At 43.4% G+C, this 19,079-nt stretch overlaps 1 protein-coding gene across 1 annotated transcript in view; it reads right to left on the reverse strand.

Annotated features, from left to right (window-relative positions):
* The window catches only part of gmds (GDP-mannose 4,6-dehydratase), a 159,294-nt gene extending 146,009 nt beyond the window's left edge, over positions 1–13,285 (reverse strand). The window contains exon 1 of the mRNA XM_056414546.1: positions 13,082–13,285. Coding sequence (XP_056270521.1) covers positions 13,082–13,180 — 99 coding nt within the window. The 5' untranslated portion in view covers positions 13,181–13,285. The remainder of the gene's footprint in view (positions 1–13,081) is intronic.
* Between the last annotated feature and the right edge of the window lie 5,794 nt (positions 13,286–19,079).

Consider the following 19,079-nt stretch of genomic DNA (forward strand, 5'->3'; position numbering starts at 1 on the left):
ACTAACCTAACCTATCAAGAAGAAGAAGAAAAAATAAGCTGATCTGATAAGGTTTGTCAACATCACAAGCAGCAAACACATTTTGGTTCACATGACAAGTCCAGAAGAAAAGATATAAACATTAAAATATAATATTAATTCAAGGTATAGTCGGAAGAGATGGGCTTCTAGTTTGCGGCGTAAGATGTAGAGCCTTCCTGCTCTCCTGAGGTCCTTGGGGAGCTCATTCCACCATTTAGGAGCAAACAGCCGTGATTTTCTTCAGTGTTTAGCTCACAGTGACGGAGCTACAAGCCGATTGGCAGATGCAAAGTGAATGCCGGGCTGGGGTGTAAGACTGGACCACGTCTAATGAATGGAACCACCGATCTCCTGATGAAGTTTATTCCTTCAAATAGCTTGTTTGGCCCGACCAACGGTCCAAAACCTTTCGCATTTAGTTTACCATTGGAGAGAAAGATTATTGATCATTTTCACATTAGAAAAGCAAGCTGAGAAATGTTGCCATTTTAAGATAATTGTACAACCTGACCTGTATGTACAATAACAATGTAGTAAACGGCAATACGCTTCACTATGAACATCACCGCATCCACTATCCTCTTTTCCGCCACAGAGAAGAGAAGAAGGGAGCAGGTGGTGGCTTTGCACAAACCCTAGCACTGTGAGTTTAGCACCCCCTGCTGGTTAAACAGTGAATCATTGGGGCCAGTACCAAAAGTATTTCTGGAGCTGACTGCTATGTGAAATTTAACACCTAATTATGGTTACGCTGCCTTGGGGACTCGAGCCTGGCGCTGAAATAAATAAAGAATGTCCCGTGGTATCAATATGACTTCTACTACTTAATTGTACAGCATGCTATTATGAAGCTGGATTTAAAATCCATATCTATATATATATACACTACCGTTCAAAAGTTTGGGATCACTTAGAAATGACTTTATTTTTCAAAGAAAAGCACTGTGTTTTCAATAAAGATAACATTAAATTAATCAGAAATACACTCTCTACATTGTTAATGTGGTAAATGACTATTCTAGGTGGAAACGTCTGGTTTCTAATGAAATATCTCCAGAGGTGTATAGAGGCCCATTTCCATCAACTATCACTCCAGTGTTCTAATGGTACATTGTGTTTGCTAATCGCCTTAGAAGACTAATGTCTGATTAGAAAACCCTTGTGCAATTATGTTAGCACAGCTGAAAACAGTTATGCTGGTGATATAAGCTATACAACTGGCCTTCCTTTGAGCTTGAAGTTTGAAGAACAAAATGAATACTTCAAATATTAATCATTATTTCTAACCTTGTCAATGTCTTGACTATATTTTATATTCATTTGATAAATAAAAGTGTGATTTTTCATGGAAGACACGAAATTGTCTGGGTGATCCCAAACTTTTGAACGGTAGTGTATATATATATATTTGTGTTCACTTCAGCTCTCTTCCTGTCCAGCCACAAGTTGCCAGACTCCATTCAGATGAGGAATCAGCCTCGAAGGAGCCATCAGTATCCATTATGAGCGGCGGAGGAGATGCGTGCACGCAGTCTTAGCTTTATGATTGTTATTGCTGGCACTCGCTCAGATTCCATCCCATGCTGCTAACAAAGGAGTCCGTTAAAGGAGGCGAGGGAGGAGAATGAGAGACGGGTGCCAAACGGCAACGAGAGGATGAAGCACGGAGGCTCGTAGGCTCGGAGGATGAGCTTCAAAGAGCTCGAGGGATCGTAGTGCAGCGCCTCGTTGTTTTCCCAACCGGACGAGCTGCAGAAGGACGTGTGAACCTCAGAGCCAAAATAAGTTGTTTACTGTCGAACGGAGAGGCTGGACCTGTCCCTTTCATAACCCCGGATCGTAAAACAGCTCTATCAGCCAGAGCCCCTGCGTCGCTCCACAGCCGAATGCCTTGGCGCTCAGGTGGTCTCCCATAACTCACACCCTCTCACGCCGAGACGGCAGTCAAGAATATTCAGACTGAGCAGCATGCTGCCCTGAAATTTATGAACAGGAGTTAGCCAGCCGATTTATGGCATCACTGTGACCCTGACACCCCCCGGCCAGTGAATTCTGAGATGGTCTATCCAGATGGGCACTGCTATTCGACAATAACGGCATGACCGGTAAAAATAAATAAAAAATGAACACTGTTATTTTTTGTGTTCTGCTAAAGAGGTTGACGGAGGGAGCTGTGGAAAGTGCAACTTAGCAAAAGATTGACAATAACCCAGGAACCCAGGGATGGTTTGGAGGACGGGGTTGCGTTCCGGTTCAACGGACAACTTTCCTCAAACCGTGAAACATTACCTGAGTCTCTGCTCAGGTGCTTGTGTGCCCATTTGACTTGGAAATGAACTCCAAGAATATGATAACGCTCTCCTTTGTGCATACTGGTACAAAGCATACATGTTCTCACACACACACACACACTCACTTCGTCTCACACACTCACAACTGCAAATGCAAATGTCTGACAAATATATGCTACCACTTTTTTGACTAATGGTTTTTCAGAAGAGCATTCTTCACTGTAGAAGTGGCCAAATGGAAGAGTTGAACTTCTTTCCATCAGGACTTTTCAACTGTATTCCTACTTTTATTCCTTATATATATATATATATATATATACATACACATATATATATGGGGCGGCTTTAGCTCAGTGGGGTAAGAGGGCCGTCCTGCAACCGCAGGGTTGTGGGTTGGGACTCGCCTCCCCTCCCCATTAGTGCAAGTGTCTTTCCTAAGGCAGGCAGGAACCCCCTGATTGCTTCCAGGCGCTTCGGCAGCCCACTGCATAATAACTGGGAAATGGGTTAAATGCAGAGAACTAATTTCCCCTTGGGGATTAATAAAAGTGTATATTCTTATATGTATATACATACATATATATATACACACATATATATATATATATATACACATACATATAGATATACCTATGCATGTATATATATATATATATATACATATGTATATATATATATTTGGGCTGTCAATCGCTTTAAAAAAATTAACTAATTAATCGCACATTTTGAAATTCATTAATCGCGATTAAAAGTTTTTTTTTCTTCTTTTTAAAGACAAAACTTCAAACAGAGCTGTGTTTTCAAAGAGGCTCCTACATATAAAGTGCCAGTGAGGTATTTAATATTGTGGATGATAAATTGTTTCTTCAGTGAAACATCCAGATTAGTAAAAAAAAAAAAGTATATTGAGACCCCATTGGTCCTGTCATCTTTAACATTGAACAGCAGAACCAGTGGCCTTGGTAACTGACTGACATTCAAATATGTCACGTTAACCCTCTGGAGGCTGGGGCATTTCCTCCATTTTACAAAAAAATTTAAATTCACCTTTTAAAGGCGTTTGCATGTGACACATACCCACGTGTTATACATTAAACATTCCAGAACAATCTCATCTCTATACAATGAGGCTCAGTTGTCCTGGTGCCGTGTTCTCTGGCTTCTGACTGACAGGTTGCCAATGAGCCTACCTGTGTGGTGGGGAGGTCCTTGTGATTTACTGAGTGATCATTGGTTGTTTTTTTCGCAAAATGTTGACAGACAAACGGATTGACAAATCACAGTGAAGGTTTCGTGTGACGAGTTCTTTCCGCGCCGCGTCCCCCGACACGTCGCCCCTCTGTGTCTCTGTGGATCAGAGGGGGAGACGGGAGGAAGGAGCGGAGGAGGAAACCTGACTGATTAATCCACGAGTTTAAACTGATTTCTGCTCCTTATTTTCGCGGAGAAATAATTGTTTTAAAAACGGAAACAGTGTCAAACCGTACTGCCGCGGTTTGAGATTCAGGGGAGTGAAAAAACTTCAACGAACACCGGAAGTAAACAAAGTTGCGTTAATTGCGTTAAAATATGTTAGTGCGTTAACGCGGCCAAATTAATCGCATAGATTAACGCGTTAATGCTGACAGCCCTAATATATATATACATAGATACATACATATGTATATATATACATATATATATATATACATTATGTATGTATATATATATGTATGACACATACATATATACATACATATATATATGCATATATATATATACAGGACTGTCTCAGAAAATTAGAATATTGTGATAAAGTTCTTTATTTTCTGTAATGCAATTAAAAAAACAAAAATGTCATGCATTCTGGATTCATTACAAATCAACTGAAATATTGCAAGCCTTTTATTCTTTTAATATTGCTGATTATGGCTTACAGCTTAAGAAAACTCTAAAATCCTATCTCATAAAATTTTAATATTTCCTCAGACCAAGTAAAAAAAAGATTTATAACAGCTGAGTGTTTGTCAAGGCTCAGGAAACCCTTGCAGGTGTTTGAGTTAATTAGACAATTCAAGTGATTTGTTTAATACCCTACTAGTATACTTTTTCATGATATTCTAATATTTAGAGATAGGATATTTGAGTTTTCTTAAGCTGTAAGCCATAATCAGCAATAAATCAGAATAAAAGGCTTGCAATATTTCAGTTGATTTGTAATGAATCCAGAATGCATGACATTTTTGTTTTTTTAATTGCATTACAGAAAATAAAGAACTTCATCACAATATTCTAATTTTCTGAGACAGTCCTGTATATACATAAATATATATATATGTACATATATATATACATACATACATATATACATATACACACACATATATATATAATCATGTGTGATCATTACTAAATTCATTGGTATATAAGACATGAAAATTCAATTGTTTTATAGGTAAAAAGTAAATTTGAACTGTCTGACAAATATCCAACCTATCAAGATACACATTTCTTGCAATGGATTACGAATAGACCAATTACTCAGTCAGTCGATTAATTGGCTCGATGAGAGCCATTCTTAAAACGTCTGTGCTCATAAAAAATACTAAAAGTCAGACATCTGCAGTAACGTTCTCAGTATGGCTGCTGTGGAACAAACGCAGCCAAAAACCAACATTATTCATTTTATTATGCAAGTTTCCAAATTGTGGTTCTTTCTCAGAAATAAACAATTAGATCTGCTGGCAAATGGTGTTGTTAAGTGCATTAAAATGACATTATTCACGACATCTTCTTCAAATTTAAAATGCATGCACTGCAAGAAGGGTGTACATTTGTCATTTTTGATTTTGGACTACATCAAATAAGATAGATAGATAGATAGATATATACTTTATTAATCCCCAAGGGGAAATTTGTCGAGCCAGTAGCAGCAACACACAAGAATAAAAATAAAAATAAAAAACACAAATATAAGAAGGGTTAGGGTGATCTGGCAAGAGGTGAACTGTTGTAGAGCCTCATAGCCGTCGGCAGGAATGTTCTCCTGTATCTGTCCTTGTGGCAGCGGAGCGTGAGGAGACGTTTGGAGAAAGTACTCCTCTGTCCCTGTAGGAGGTGGTGGAGAGGGTGGTCCGGGTTGTCCAATATGGACACCAGTTTCTTCAACGCTCTCCTCTCCACCACCTGTACCAGGTGCTCCAGCTGGCAGCCGATGATGGAGCCAGCCTTCCTAACCAGTTTGTTGAGACGGCTGGTGTCACCGGCTCCGATGCTGCTCCCCAGCAGACAATGGCAAAGTGCAGCACACTGGCCACAACCGACTGGTAGAATAACTCCAGCATCTTGCTGCACACGTTGAAGGATCCAAGCTTTCTCAGGAAAAAGAGTCGACTCATCCCCTTCTTGTACACAGCGTTGATGTTGGCCTTCCAGTTCAGTCGGCTGTCGATGGAGACGCCCAGGTACTTGTACTCCTCCACCATGTCCACGTCCACTCCCAGGACACTCAGAGGTGTGGCAGCTGTCGCCTTCCTCCTGAAGTCCACCACCATCTCTCTGGTCTTGGCCACGTTCAGCCGCAGGTGGTTCTCATCGCCCACTTTACAAAGTCACTCACCACTGCCCTGTACTCCTCCTCCCGTCCATCCCTAATACACCCGACCACTGCAGAATCATCAGAGTACTTCTGCAGATGGCATGACTCCGTGTTGTACTGGAAGTCACTGGTGTACAGGGTGAAGAGGAAGGAGACAGAACAGTTCCTGTGGGCTCAACATCACTGACCACCGTTCCAGACAGCACACGCCCATTCTGACAAACTGTGGTCTGCCTGTGAGGTAGTCAGTGATCCAGGAGATGGTGGACGCGTCCACACCGGCCACCGCAGCTTCTCACTCAGCAGCAGTGGCTGGATGGTGTTAAATGCACTGGAGAAGTCAAAGAAAGTGACTCTCACAGAGACACCGGTTCCATCCAGGTGCGACTGAGCTCGTTGCAGCAGGTAGATGATGGCGTCGTCCACTCCCACATGAGGCTGGTAAGCAAATTGCAGAGGGTCCAGCGACGATTTCACCTGCGGCCGGAGGTGGGCCAAGACCAGCCTCTCCAGCACCTTCATCACATGGGAGGTGAGGGCGACCGGTCAGTCGTTGAGGCCAGATGGTGTTGACTTCTTTGGGACAGGGACCAGGCACGCGTCTTCCACAGCACTGGACTTCCCCAGCCTCAGGCTGAGGTTGAAGAGGCGCTGCAGGACACCAGACAGCTGGGTGGCGCAGGTCTTTAGGACCCTGGGGCTGATGCCATCAGGACCTTCAGCTCTGCGCTGGTGTAGTTTCTCCAGCTGTCTTCTCACCTGGTCAGTCGTCACAGAGAGAGGGGGAGGGTGGAGGAGCCCATTGTTATTGAGGGCTCGGTGGATGTGCAGCTCAGCAGGGGGGACAGAGGGGGAGGTGTGATGTGTGGAGGAGACAGGAGAGGGCTGTGAACTGAACCTATTGAAAAAACATTTCAGCTCGTTGGCCTCTCCAGGAGCCCCTGGCTGTCTCCCTCCCACCTTGAAGCCAGTTATCTGCTTCATGCCAGACCACACCTCCCTTGTGTTGTTCAGCTGGAGTTTGGCCTCCAGCTTCCTCCTGTAGGAGTCCTTGCCCTCCCTGAGCTTCACCTTTAGGTTGCGCTGGGCTTTCTCAGCTCATCCTGTCTCCAGACCTGAAAGCAGCTTTCTTCATGTTAAGAAGCGCCTTCAGGTCCCTGGTGATCCAGGGCTTGTTGTTGGGAAGCAGCGCACAGTCCGTGATGGGATGGTGGTGTGTTCACAGAACTTGATGTATTCCGTGATGCAGTCGGTCATACTGTTGATGTCCTCCGTGCGGTCCACACAACACATCCCAGTCCGTTGACTCAAGCAGTCCTGTAGAGCGTCGTTAGCCTCCAGAGACCACCTCCTCACAGTCCTGGTGGTCACCGCAGCCTCTTCACCAGAGGAACATACCTGGGTGTCAGCGGACCAGGTCATGATCAGACCTGCCGAGGGGAAGGGCAGTGGCGCTGTATGCGTCCTTAGTATTAGCATACAGCAAGTCCAGAGTTTTATTGTTCCTTGTTGGGCAGTCTATGTATTGATGGAAGGTTGGCAGAGCTTTATCCAATGTGGTGTGGTTAAAGTCACCAGTGATGGCCATGAATGCTCCAGGCTGATGATTCAGCAGAGCAGACACAGTGGAGTGGATGGTGTCCACAGCTTCCTCAGCGTCAGCTGATGGCGGCACGCACACGACAACCACAATGGCGGACGTGAACTCTCTCGGCAAATAGTACGGGCGCATCCCCACGGCCAACAGTTCAATGTTCGGGCTACAGAAGCGCTCCTTCACGCACACATGGTCCGGGTGGCACCACCGTTCATTCACATAAACAGCGATCCGCCCCCTCTTCTTACCGCTCTGTGTAGCGTCTCTGTCAGCCCGAACAGACACGCTGTGATCCGGATAGTCCGCGTGTAGCCACGTCTCAGTGAAGCACAAGAGACTGCTCTCACGGAAGATCCTCTCAGACATTACCAGCGCGCCGAGCTCATCCGTCTTATTCGCCAAAGACCTCACGTTCCCGTTATGATCGACGGTACCGAGGGTTTGTATCTCCTCGTTTTAGCCTCCGCTTGACACCCGATCTGCAACCGCGAGCCCTTCTCCGTAGCTCCAGCGGGATCACAGGTCTTTCTCCAGGCAGAAGCTTCGGCCTGCACAGCGCGATCAGCTGAGCACGCGAGTAGACGACGGTCCCCGTCATTGTTTTGCTGTGGCTCACCGATACTCACGACAAAGTGAACAAAAGCCACAGTAGAATAATCGAAAAAAGTAGTTATGGTCCAGTGTCCGACCGTAACTAAGACAAACGTGAAAGAAAAGAAAAAGAAAAAGAGATAATTATAATCTGAATTGAATTACAAATGTGTAGTGTTTGAAAACAAATTGCATAAAAAATGTTGATGATAATATTTATTTCATAAATCACATCGTAGGCCTCTGAATCGGAATTAAATCTAAGCCCTAGAGCAGGCCTATTCAACTAGCGGCCCGCGGGCCGGATACGGCCCGTTTGAGTTTAACTCTGGCCCGCAAGACTGCCTGCAAATCACTATAGCTTGGTAAGAAAAAATAAAACTGACGGACACGCCTCTTTTATACATTGAGACATCTAACCCAGAGCCATCGAGTTTCACTGTTGCCTCAACCAAACCATCAGGGGTGCTCAATACGTCGATCGCGGCGACCTGCCATTCGATCGCGGCGCAGTATGGTAGATCGCATGACATTAAAAAAAATTGGCCCGCCCCCCTGTCACTTTCTCTATAGCGCCACATTACAGCAGCAGCATTTCATTTCTGTCTCTACGTGTCGCGTTAACAGTCCTCTGCCCGCCGTGGAGCTCCGACACCAGTTTGCGGGCATCGGGACGGAGCAAAGAAAAAGTCACTAGCCCCCCGCCCCGTCCCGTCGGTCGATCGCCTTGACTTGGTCACATAATAAGTAGCTCGCATGCTGAAAAAGTGTGAGCACCCCTGGGTTACATCTTTATGTTACGCACCGTGTTGGTTGCCGGTGTTACACCCCTCCTGGTTTCCAGACCTACTGGTTTCCCTACGCGTGCGTTGTGTTCTCTTAACATCTGCAGCGGGGCTCTGTCTCGCGCACCAGATTCGTCACACATTCACAAACATATTGCTGGAGATCTTCAAGCCACCGTTCATATCCATTTCGGCGATTACGATTGTATAAGTGAGCAGTGCATCACAGCCACGGATGAAGAAATACATTTTAGAAAAAATAAAAATATAAAGATCTCCCGACCTGGTTTCGATCCCTTTCATGCAAAAGGAGTATGCACTCAAAGACATGCAGTCTGTGCGCTGCGCCACCAGATATTAGTTTCATCCCAAGTAATTTATATATTGATCCATTAAGTCACATTTCTTATGTTTTCATGGGAACAGTTTGGTTGAAGGGATCTGAAACAACTGGTTACCTTGAGCGGATATTTACACTTTGAAACATGTTTATAGTGATGCTTGTTCGCAACACAATACCAACGCATTTTCGTGTGTGACTGTTTACCTGTGGAAATATACATTACTGTTTTTCATTTTTCTGTGCGGCCCTCACACCCCCCGTGATTTTCTTATTCGGCCCACTTGCTACTGAAGTTGAATAGCCCTGCCCTACAGTCTAGTGGTGACATTTAACCACTAATCTGAAATCATACAAAAATACCAGTAAAGCCAGTTCTGCCCATCTACCACATCCTCAAACTTGCATTCTTCCTCATAAACATCAGTGGTGCTAATGTTTAACTTTACAACTTCCTTGAAGTAAAACCAGGTCTTTGAAACAACTCGATTGCAATAAGAGAGGAAGAAAACATTATTGGACAATAAAACATTTCCCTTTCCTTTTACCAGTACCAAAGGCACGATCATGAGTGGTCTGTGTGAACCCTGCACTCTTATCTATGCTTCAGATTCATACCGTTTATATATATATATATACATACATATACGCACACACATATTATAGGATGGGGCAGTCTGGGTAGTGCATGTACATTATATATACACACACACATATATATATATGAGGTAGTCTGGGTAGTGTCGATAGATAGATAGATAGATGGATAGATAGATAGATAGATATCTCATGGGCTATCAACAAAACAAAAACATCCCAGCTCACTCTATGCTGATCCCAGGCAGTGGCGGCTGGTGACATTTTTTTGGGGGGGGGGCGCAGTGGTTTAAATATCACTCAACAATGAGAAGAGAGGTTTTGAGTAGAATATTGTAAAACACAGCTTTATTTCAAGAACACAGCGTGCTCAACACTGTCCAACAACAACTATCAACACACTGTAACTTTGGGCATGAGAGGTTCAGAGCAGCTTTAAGGAACATTGGGTTGGGTTTCAGAGGTTTGCAAAATAAAAGAGTTTCACCCTCACATGAAAGAGGTTCAGAGCAGATGTAACTGATGTGGAACGGGCATGGAAGAAGTCGGCGCAGATGGTGGATTTTCCCAGCACTTATTTATTCTGCAGAAGATAACAGAACACACACATTTGCCTTCTGATTTGTCTCTGCACTTCCACTTCCCTCAGCAATAAAAAAACATTGTCCATGGAAGACAGGACCACATTTAATCTAAATAATAACAATTCCCATCAAAAACCATGACATGTAACATACAAGGGGAAAACAGAGACCCCTAATGGACAAAATAAATAACTACATGAGCTAGAAAGTGGCTCAATGAAACCGCCACCAAACGTATATTTTGACAGTCTAAATGACACGACAGCTGGACGCCGGGATCGTATTAACATTCCATTACTGTATGTAACATAAACGGTTAATTTTTATTGAAGAATATAGCCAAAATAGTGCAAAATCGTTTTTCACTGAACTCACCCTCGGCAATATAAAACCATTGTGACGGAAAGACGGGACTCAGGAGCAGGAAGTGCAACAGATGGAAAGCAATTTCCGCAGGAAACAGATTTTTAAAAATAACGCTAAATAAAAATAGCTCATTAAAATAAAATTCACAAACACTCAATAATATCGTTGAACAACAAACAAAAATAAAATATAATACATTGAAAACAAGAAATGACAGAGTGCATTTCTAACTGTTTGACAGAGTAGACCCACTATATGTAAAGAAAAGTAGCCTCCTCTCTTTAAAGTGGTCAAACTTCTCAATAACTCTGGTTAAAGTCAATCATGTCTGTAACCAGCCTGTTTCCATTATTCTGGAGGGAATGTGTCTGTTTTTCAGAACTTCTTCGTTGTGTTTTCGATGCCAGTTCGGTCTGCAAACAGGGTTAGCTTCATGCTGTTAGCGAGTTAGCTCCATGTTCTTAGCTAGATAACTGCGGCAAGATTCGTGCTTTACACTTGTCTGAAGCTCTGTAGATCCCTCACCCCGTTGTAGTCCAGAGAGTTTCCGTCCCAGGACTTTGGAAAACAGACATGGGAAACTAAAAACGAATTACTCATGGAGCATCCAGCTAACCAGCTCCGGTTAGCATATAGGCTTGAGGAGAACCTCCGGGTGTACGTCCTCCCGCGGTCAGCGCTTTGCTGCAGAATTTTTTAATCCGGATGTTCGGGTCCCAACTCTTTCAGCCTCTTCTTGTCAATATCTGACCGTCGATTGAAAGGTGTTTGGTGTAGAGATACCAGAGTTTTCAGTCGCCGACGCCATACTAACATAAAGCTTCTGCTAGCTATGTTGCTCGCGTACCGCCGTGGAGCTCTGGGCAGCAGGGTTGCCAGGTCTGTGTGACACAACCAGCCCAAAAACCAGCCCAATATCAGAACTCAAAATATGCCCGTGCCAAACCATATACACTGCTTTTAAAGTCCAACAGCATTGCTATCATTGCCAAATGTATTGTAATATCTACAAAGTAACAACATATGTTTAGTTTGCCAGCATTAAAAGCAGTTTTCCCTCAAGTTATTTCACCTCCTAAAATGGCCTTGTGTAATTAGATACAGTATATTATCATAAATAAAATGTGTGTACGTGCTGATCTGGAGTCAGTTTGGTAGGATTTGGGTATGAATAAATTATTTCTTTTAAAATATGGATTTTTATTTAAAGATATTCATGTAATTTGCATGCAAAATAGGTCTACCCGAACCAAGGACACAAAATTCAACCCGCGCAACACTTCAAAGTGGCCCGATTCCAGGAAAACCGCGGACCTGGCAACACTGCTCTATGGGCTGAGGGAACATACGGGTCTCTGATCTGCCGAATAATCCAATCGCGTGCGCACATTTGTGCGCCCCAAGATTCCCGGTTTCATCCGCCAATGTGAAGCCGGTCATTGCCAAAACGACTGAAATGTTGTATCAATGCCGTACACACACGTTAGACCAGCGCCCCGAAAAAGGGGAGGGGCTTCTCTCCGTGATAATGGCGATATATTATATGTTTTCACATTAACTTAAGTGGTTGTTGACAGGGGCTTACGGTCTCCCACACACATTTAGCGCGTCAACACGGTATATTTACTATTTAAATGATTTGGCATATAATGTGGGTTTTTTTCTTCTTCTTTTTTTTTCATCTCCAAATGTTAAGAGGGGCGGCGCCCTAGCGCCCCCTATGGACGAACCGCCACTGATCCCAGGTACCCTCACGACCGCCCCGAAGAGATGACTGACAGGTGTACCAGCTTCTCAGGTCATGAGGCCTTCCCTTACCTCCTGAACTCAGTAAATGCAATAACGATTACTCTTATCATAAGCAACTTTTTCCCTGAAACAGGTTGACATTAAACGTCCTTCAGTTCAATAAACTACAGTTGTTTCACTTTCAAATTAGCGCTGCACGATTGCAACTCCGCCCCCCTTTCCTTGATGAGTTTATGGCAATTTAGGTGGATTTTGGTGGGACCCCAGTTTTAAGCACAACGTCAGCGTCAATAGAAAAGGATTCGCACGAGTCAAACGCCCAGTGGGACAGGTGTCGTTAAAATACAGGAACGCTCGATTGTTTGGAGACAAAGGGACATTTCAAAAGTGACAGACTGGGAGAGTTTTTTTTTTTTACATTTCAGTAATTGTAACTGCGTTAGTTGAGTTAAAAAAATACTTTGTTACATGCTCGTTACCGCTAAAAGTAGTGGAATTACAGTTACTCCCAACACTGGTTTCTAAGCAGATAGCTCTCGCTAGATCCCGCCTGGGGAGAGGAGGGGAGGAACGTTCGCGTTACCTGTCCGGTGATGCCAGTGATAAGAGCCACCTTCCTCTCCTTCTTCGGCTCCCCGCCCACCGCGGAGCGAACGTTAGCGGACTCGGAGCACATGGCCATATCTTCAAGGCTGTCACAACGGCTGTGTTGCGGAGTGTTTAGTTGTAAGTGAGAGTACCGACGAGCCTCCTCAGCATCCGTAAACCAAAACACACGCCGCTGAAAAAAGGAAAGACTGCGCAGGAGCCTACGTAGGAGGAAGCGGCGTGCGTGTTCAGCCAATAGGGAGAGAGCATGTGCGTGCAGCAGAGGAGTCTTCCTTGAAGAGGGCGGAGGGTCTGAGAGGACCGCAGGTCCTTAATCACAGCGCCTCCTAATGGATGAAGCGAGAACACACACACGGGTGTGTATATACGTATATACACACGCACACACACGTGTCAATGACAATAGGTCGTGATGTGTGGGCGTTTGTCAGAAGGAGTGGTGGAATGTGCATTCACTCAAGTCATGTACTTAAGTAGGATTTTGAGGATGTTAAACTGCATATGAGTATTTTTTCTACTGGTTTTTTAAGCCAATATTGAGATTCAGATTACATTTCATTTAGCTTAAACTAATCCAAAGCAATTTACAATCACATTCATACACTGTAGACACAGCTACATTGAGCAATGCAGGGTAAAGTCTTGCTCAAGGACACGTCAACTAGGGCTGGGTTTGAACCACCGATCTCCCGATTGAAAGACGGAACAGCTAACCACTCGACCACAGTCACCCGCTTACACTAATATAGGTCTACACAACATACATCAACTGATAAAATGATGTTGTAACATCAAAGTAGTTGAAATGAGCTCCACCTTTCCCAATTGCAACACATAATGCATCAGTAGTTCTCGGCTTGGCTGAGGGAATCTTGTTTTTCAGGATGGGTTGAGCAAACTGGTGTTGGCAGTAGGTCTTCTGAGTAAGCAGGCCGGAAACATGAAAGTGAGACTAGCAGGAAAGCTAAACTAGCAACAGAGCTGGAAGTGTGGCACAGACTGGGTGTTGGTGCAGATGTTATAGATGCAGAGGTGAAACACGATGTAGCCATATCTTACACATTGAACCGTGTAACACTTTTTTGTTAAAAAAAAATCTGCAGTATGATGGAGATTTTCTAAGTATTAATTCGAAGTATTCAGGTGATATATGGTCTGTACATTCATATTTGAACACCATTTTTTTGTCAAGTGTAAAGTCAGAGATGGAAAAGCTAAATCTCAATAGTTATTGGTATTATACATTTAAAAAATGTAGAAAAAACTACATTCTGTGTGAATATTATGTGAACCAAAATGGTCAAATGAGCAACTGAGGTCCCAAATGTCTCAATAACAACTGAAAGTTACTTTTCAAAAGTATTTTCCTTTAGCAACATTGATACAAATACATACATACATACATACACACGTGCATAAAAGCACAACAACACTTAGAAAAATACTAAGTAATCAGCCTCCAGAAGCAACAATGCCGACGTGTACAGAGAGGACATTTCTACATTTTCTCCTCTTACAGACCCATGTTTTAGGACATGGAAAACCACAGAACTTGACTTCTAATTTGAGTAAACACTTAAAGATATACCAATTATGTTGGCTTGAAAACATGCAAAATGTGTGAACAACAATGAAAAGGATGATCCTCTCATTTTCAGTCAAGCAAACGGCAAGTTAGTAGTGGGACCCAAACTCAGACGTGGGTGCAGTATGAGAGAATGGGCCCCTGTGCACAGTCATGGAAAAGGCCCCACTACCTGGAGGAGCCATAAACAAAGACGTTTAAGTTGTTTAGGTGTCATTTTGTGTCTTATAGTTGTTCTGCATCTCTTTATGGTAATTTATGGTCTTTTTGTAGTTATTCTGTGTTACTTTTGATGGTTAGTTATATTTGCATTTCTCTGTCGTCATATTGAGTCTCTTGTAGTTGCTTTTTTGTGTCTTGCCATGTTAAGGAGCGTTCACACCAAAAGCGATGCAATTTTTTCGCACGACTGAATCCCATGAAAAGTCAACGTACAGACGCGTGTGGCTGCGATAGACGCGATATTATTCCGGGCGACGCGTTCGGGGCGTTTGGGGCGATGCAATGTGGGCGACGCAATTTCAGCGGCGCAATTTTCGCCCCTAGTTGAAATATTTCAACTTTGAGGCGGTAATCTCGCAACTCGGGCCAATCAGCTCTCGAGTTGTCATCATTGTCCCACCGGTGTTGAATCAGAACAAGTAGGATAATAATGTTATGAACACAATAACACACGTTTAGATGTTCCGCTCGTAGCGCTGGAAGCGGAAGTCTTTCAGACGTAACAGTTAACTTCATCAGTGAAAGTCACCGAGCTGTGTGAGCCTACAGGGGATGTCATGAACCCAAACACGAGGGCGTTAGATGTTCCGACGTGTGTGGGATGTCCACAACAAATATAAAGCAGAACGAGTGGTTAGTTATTCCGTGGTGGATGAAGGAAATGATAACGGTCTTTACGGAGACGAGACATAGAGATAAGCCCCGCCCTTAACACCTCGTCAAATTATGTTGTCCTGTTGAGGCAGCGGGGAGTGTTTATGCTCGGCTGCAGAATGGGTGGAGCAGGGGGTGGTTCAAGGAACGGTGTCTAATTGGCCTCAGCAGATAGCTGATTGTTAATCAGCCCAGCTGAGACAAATCTGTGGAGTGTGTGCATCTGTCCCCATTAAAGTGCAGTAATGACTGAGGAGCCAGAGGATGGAGAGCAGAGGCACAGTCTGCAGTTACAATAAATTATATTAACAAATATCCTTCTTTGTATGCTCATCCTTTGGTTGGTGCTTGGAGAAGAAACCTACCGGTGACAGCCACGAACCTGTTACATCCTTGTTTTCACATTTTTATTTTTTTATTGTGTCACTCACCTCTTCCTCTCATTTCAGAGTACTTCACTTCCTGCCCTTGTGTGTTTCCCACCAGTCCCTGCCCTGTTAAGTTCCACATCTTCCCAATCCCAAACAAGATGTTTTCTTTCTCTTTGCGGCTGTCCTTATGAATCATTTACTGGTGTGTAGGTGTCGGGGCTCTTACACCGTGGGCCCCTGTAATACATACTGATGCTGTTCATGATACTTTCATAAAGTATGGAAAAAGGTGGCTTTCTTTATATTTAAGAGGACAATATGGATCTGCGATGTTAGAACTGACTGGTCAGCATGCCAAAATAAACAATTCCAGGACCAGAACTTAAAGCAACACTATGTAACATTTGTACCTTAAAATAACAGCTTGAAAAAAATTGTGCCACTACAATGACTTTTAATATGACGATTTGCGTCTCCGCTATTGCCATCGGGGGTCTGTGGGGAAATAACTCCGCTATGTAAGATTCTGGAGCCGCCCGCTCCATCCGGCGGATGTACTTCGACCTGCTTTCTGGCAGTGATTACGCAATGTCATAAAGTGCCACTCCACGCTCGCAGCTCCAGTATAAGGGTAGCTTTTTTATGTAGCTTTTTGGTGTTGTCAACAATATTGTATTCGATCACACGTACTCCACATTTGCAGTCCCCCAAAACAAAAGTAAATGACTGCACGCGCACCCCCCCCCCCCCCCAAAAAGCCGGCAAACAGCTGACCGACCAGGCGGAAACATGGCGAGGCGCCGCGTTCAATCCCCGCGCTACTTCACCCTAGTCCGGTCGGTGCTGGGCCAGTTCACAGTGTTCCTGCTCAGTCTTCTATTAGTGATCCCGCCCGTTGGTATGAATCCAAAATAGAAACAGTCGCCGGATTGCTGCCGTTCTGAGTCCGCCGCCTGTCAGCGCACTCCAAACAAAAAAAAACTTGCGTCACCTCCCCCTCGTCACCTTTTATAACCCGTGACACGTACAAATAATAATAATAATAATATTATAATACAGGACAACACATGATCCCAACTCAATACAAGTGTATGTGAGGCTGCATCTATCGTAACTGGGTATTTACGACACTGAAGTAAACGTTAAATACCTAAAAACCTGAAGGGGGCGCTAAAAGGGAAAAACTACATAGTGGGGCTTTAATATATTGACCCTGATAGAGGAATTCATTTCACATCACTTGAAACACTATCTTAAGAGGAGCAATCAAACACTCAGAGCAGCTCCTATAATCTTGTATTATACTTGTACATTTGAACATGTATGAAAACATCTGCTCCAGCTGAGAGTGTCAGTAGCCTGTGAAAGCACTCTCTCGCTGCTGGACTGTAATGTTGCTTTAGACTTTGTGTGATTACATTACAGTCTAAAGCCCTTTGCCATTGAACAAAATAGCCACCAACACCCAGCTTTTGTCAGTATTCACAGATATTTATCGGCTCCTGTTCCGATCAGCAGTGAGAGAGACATGACAACCAGGCGTATGTGCTCATTTTGTGCCCCTTTTCCAGTACGATGCAATGTGGGGGTTTGGAAAATTATTAGAATTTATTGACATCCAAAAATATACAGTTTATATGCTCTCCTCAAAGCTATCAGACTTCAGTAGAGAGCAGTAGCGACTGGCTGATAAAATACAATTATTAATTATATTTATGAATTTCACAAATTGTAAATATTTGGGTTTTGGAGATATGGAATATACCCAGTAATATTTGTAAAATAGGATATCTGCGCAAAATATATGCACTTGCTTCACTTCCTGCACTTCCTCTCTGCCTGTCTTCATGTCTGCACTGGGGCCGAATTGTTCTGGCCCAGAAGAGACGGGTCTTCGAAGCAGTTTAGCCCATTACTGATTAAATATATAAATGAGTGATATACAATTTAGCCAATCGTCCTAAAATAGGTTCAGCTTTGGGCCAAAGTCATCTGGCCCCAAAAGCTGCGGGCGTTCTCGTCAGGCGCCTTTTTTCTTCTTAAAAAATAAATTCCACCAGGTTCTGGCTTGCCACAGCTGGACCGTATATTGCTCCAGTCAAGCAACTATATCATTTTACATTCGTGATCATTTAAACTTTATTCATACTCAACAGAAACTAAATAAAACTCATAACAACATATCGGTTATTCTTTCTATTTAACCAACAATCAACAACTCTGGTTTGAGAGTTTAAAAGATAAGTAACATACACAAATACAGTTTTTAATACATTATTAAATACGTTTTCACCATTTGCCTCAGGTGCAAACAAAAAGTGGAAGGGCTTACTCCTCCACAAGCAATGGGAAAGGAGTCTGATGCATATTTTCATCGGGTTTAGATGAGAACATTATATAAAGTAGGCCAAAACATTGTCGTAATGCCTGGGGTCCTGAGAAACGCAGCAGTCTGCTCGTCCACCCTGCCTGATCAAAAGAAAAACACACAGCTCCGTTACAGCTCGGCGCTCAACTTCTTCTCTTCTCTTGTTTGGACGGCAGGTGTCTCGCTGTGTGCTTCGAGGTATTTAACTCTCACTGTGCGCCCACTGCTGTGCAGATGCCTTCATCCTTCACACATGTGTTGTGTGTGTGGGAACACGAGAGAGAATGCAGGGTGAAGTGCAAATGAGAGAATGGGACGTTAAGAGTCAAATCAGCCCAGTAGTTACGCTTTTGTGCTTCACGAATATCCAAGTTGACGTCCGCTCTGCATCAATAGCAAAACAAATAAGGAAGTGCCCTCCTGGTTTTCTCTGGGCATGTGTGAGACAATATAATTCATTTATTTATTTACTTTTATGAATTTACTTCCCCATGGTTAGGAGAATGTGTTTGGGATGCAGATGCACCAACTGTGCTGATCCATATTGTTAATTAATATGTGCGTATAGCTCCATGGACAAGGTGATTTTAATGTGTGTGTTCAAGGCAAGGTATTTTCATAATTGGGGAATTCTAGAATTACATTTAAAACAATGACAAATGAAGAGACCAGACTTCACTACATTATGTAGATCTCACTATACATGCAAATTAAGTCGAATCATTTTGAAGATTAACATGTTTGAATATTATTATAGAAAGCCTACTCAATT

The sequence above is a fragment of the Pseudoliparis swirei genome, chromosome 5 (assembly GCF_029220125.1).
Source record: "Pseudoliparis swirei isolate HS2019 ecotype Mariana Trench chromosome 5, NWPU_hadal_v1, whole genome shotgun sequence".
Lineage (NCBI taxonomy): Eukaryota > Metazoa > Chordata > Actinopteri > Perciformes > Liparidae > Pseudoliparis > Pseudoliparis swirei.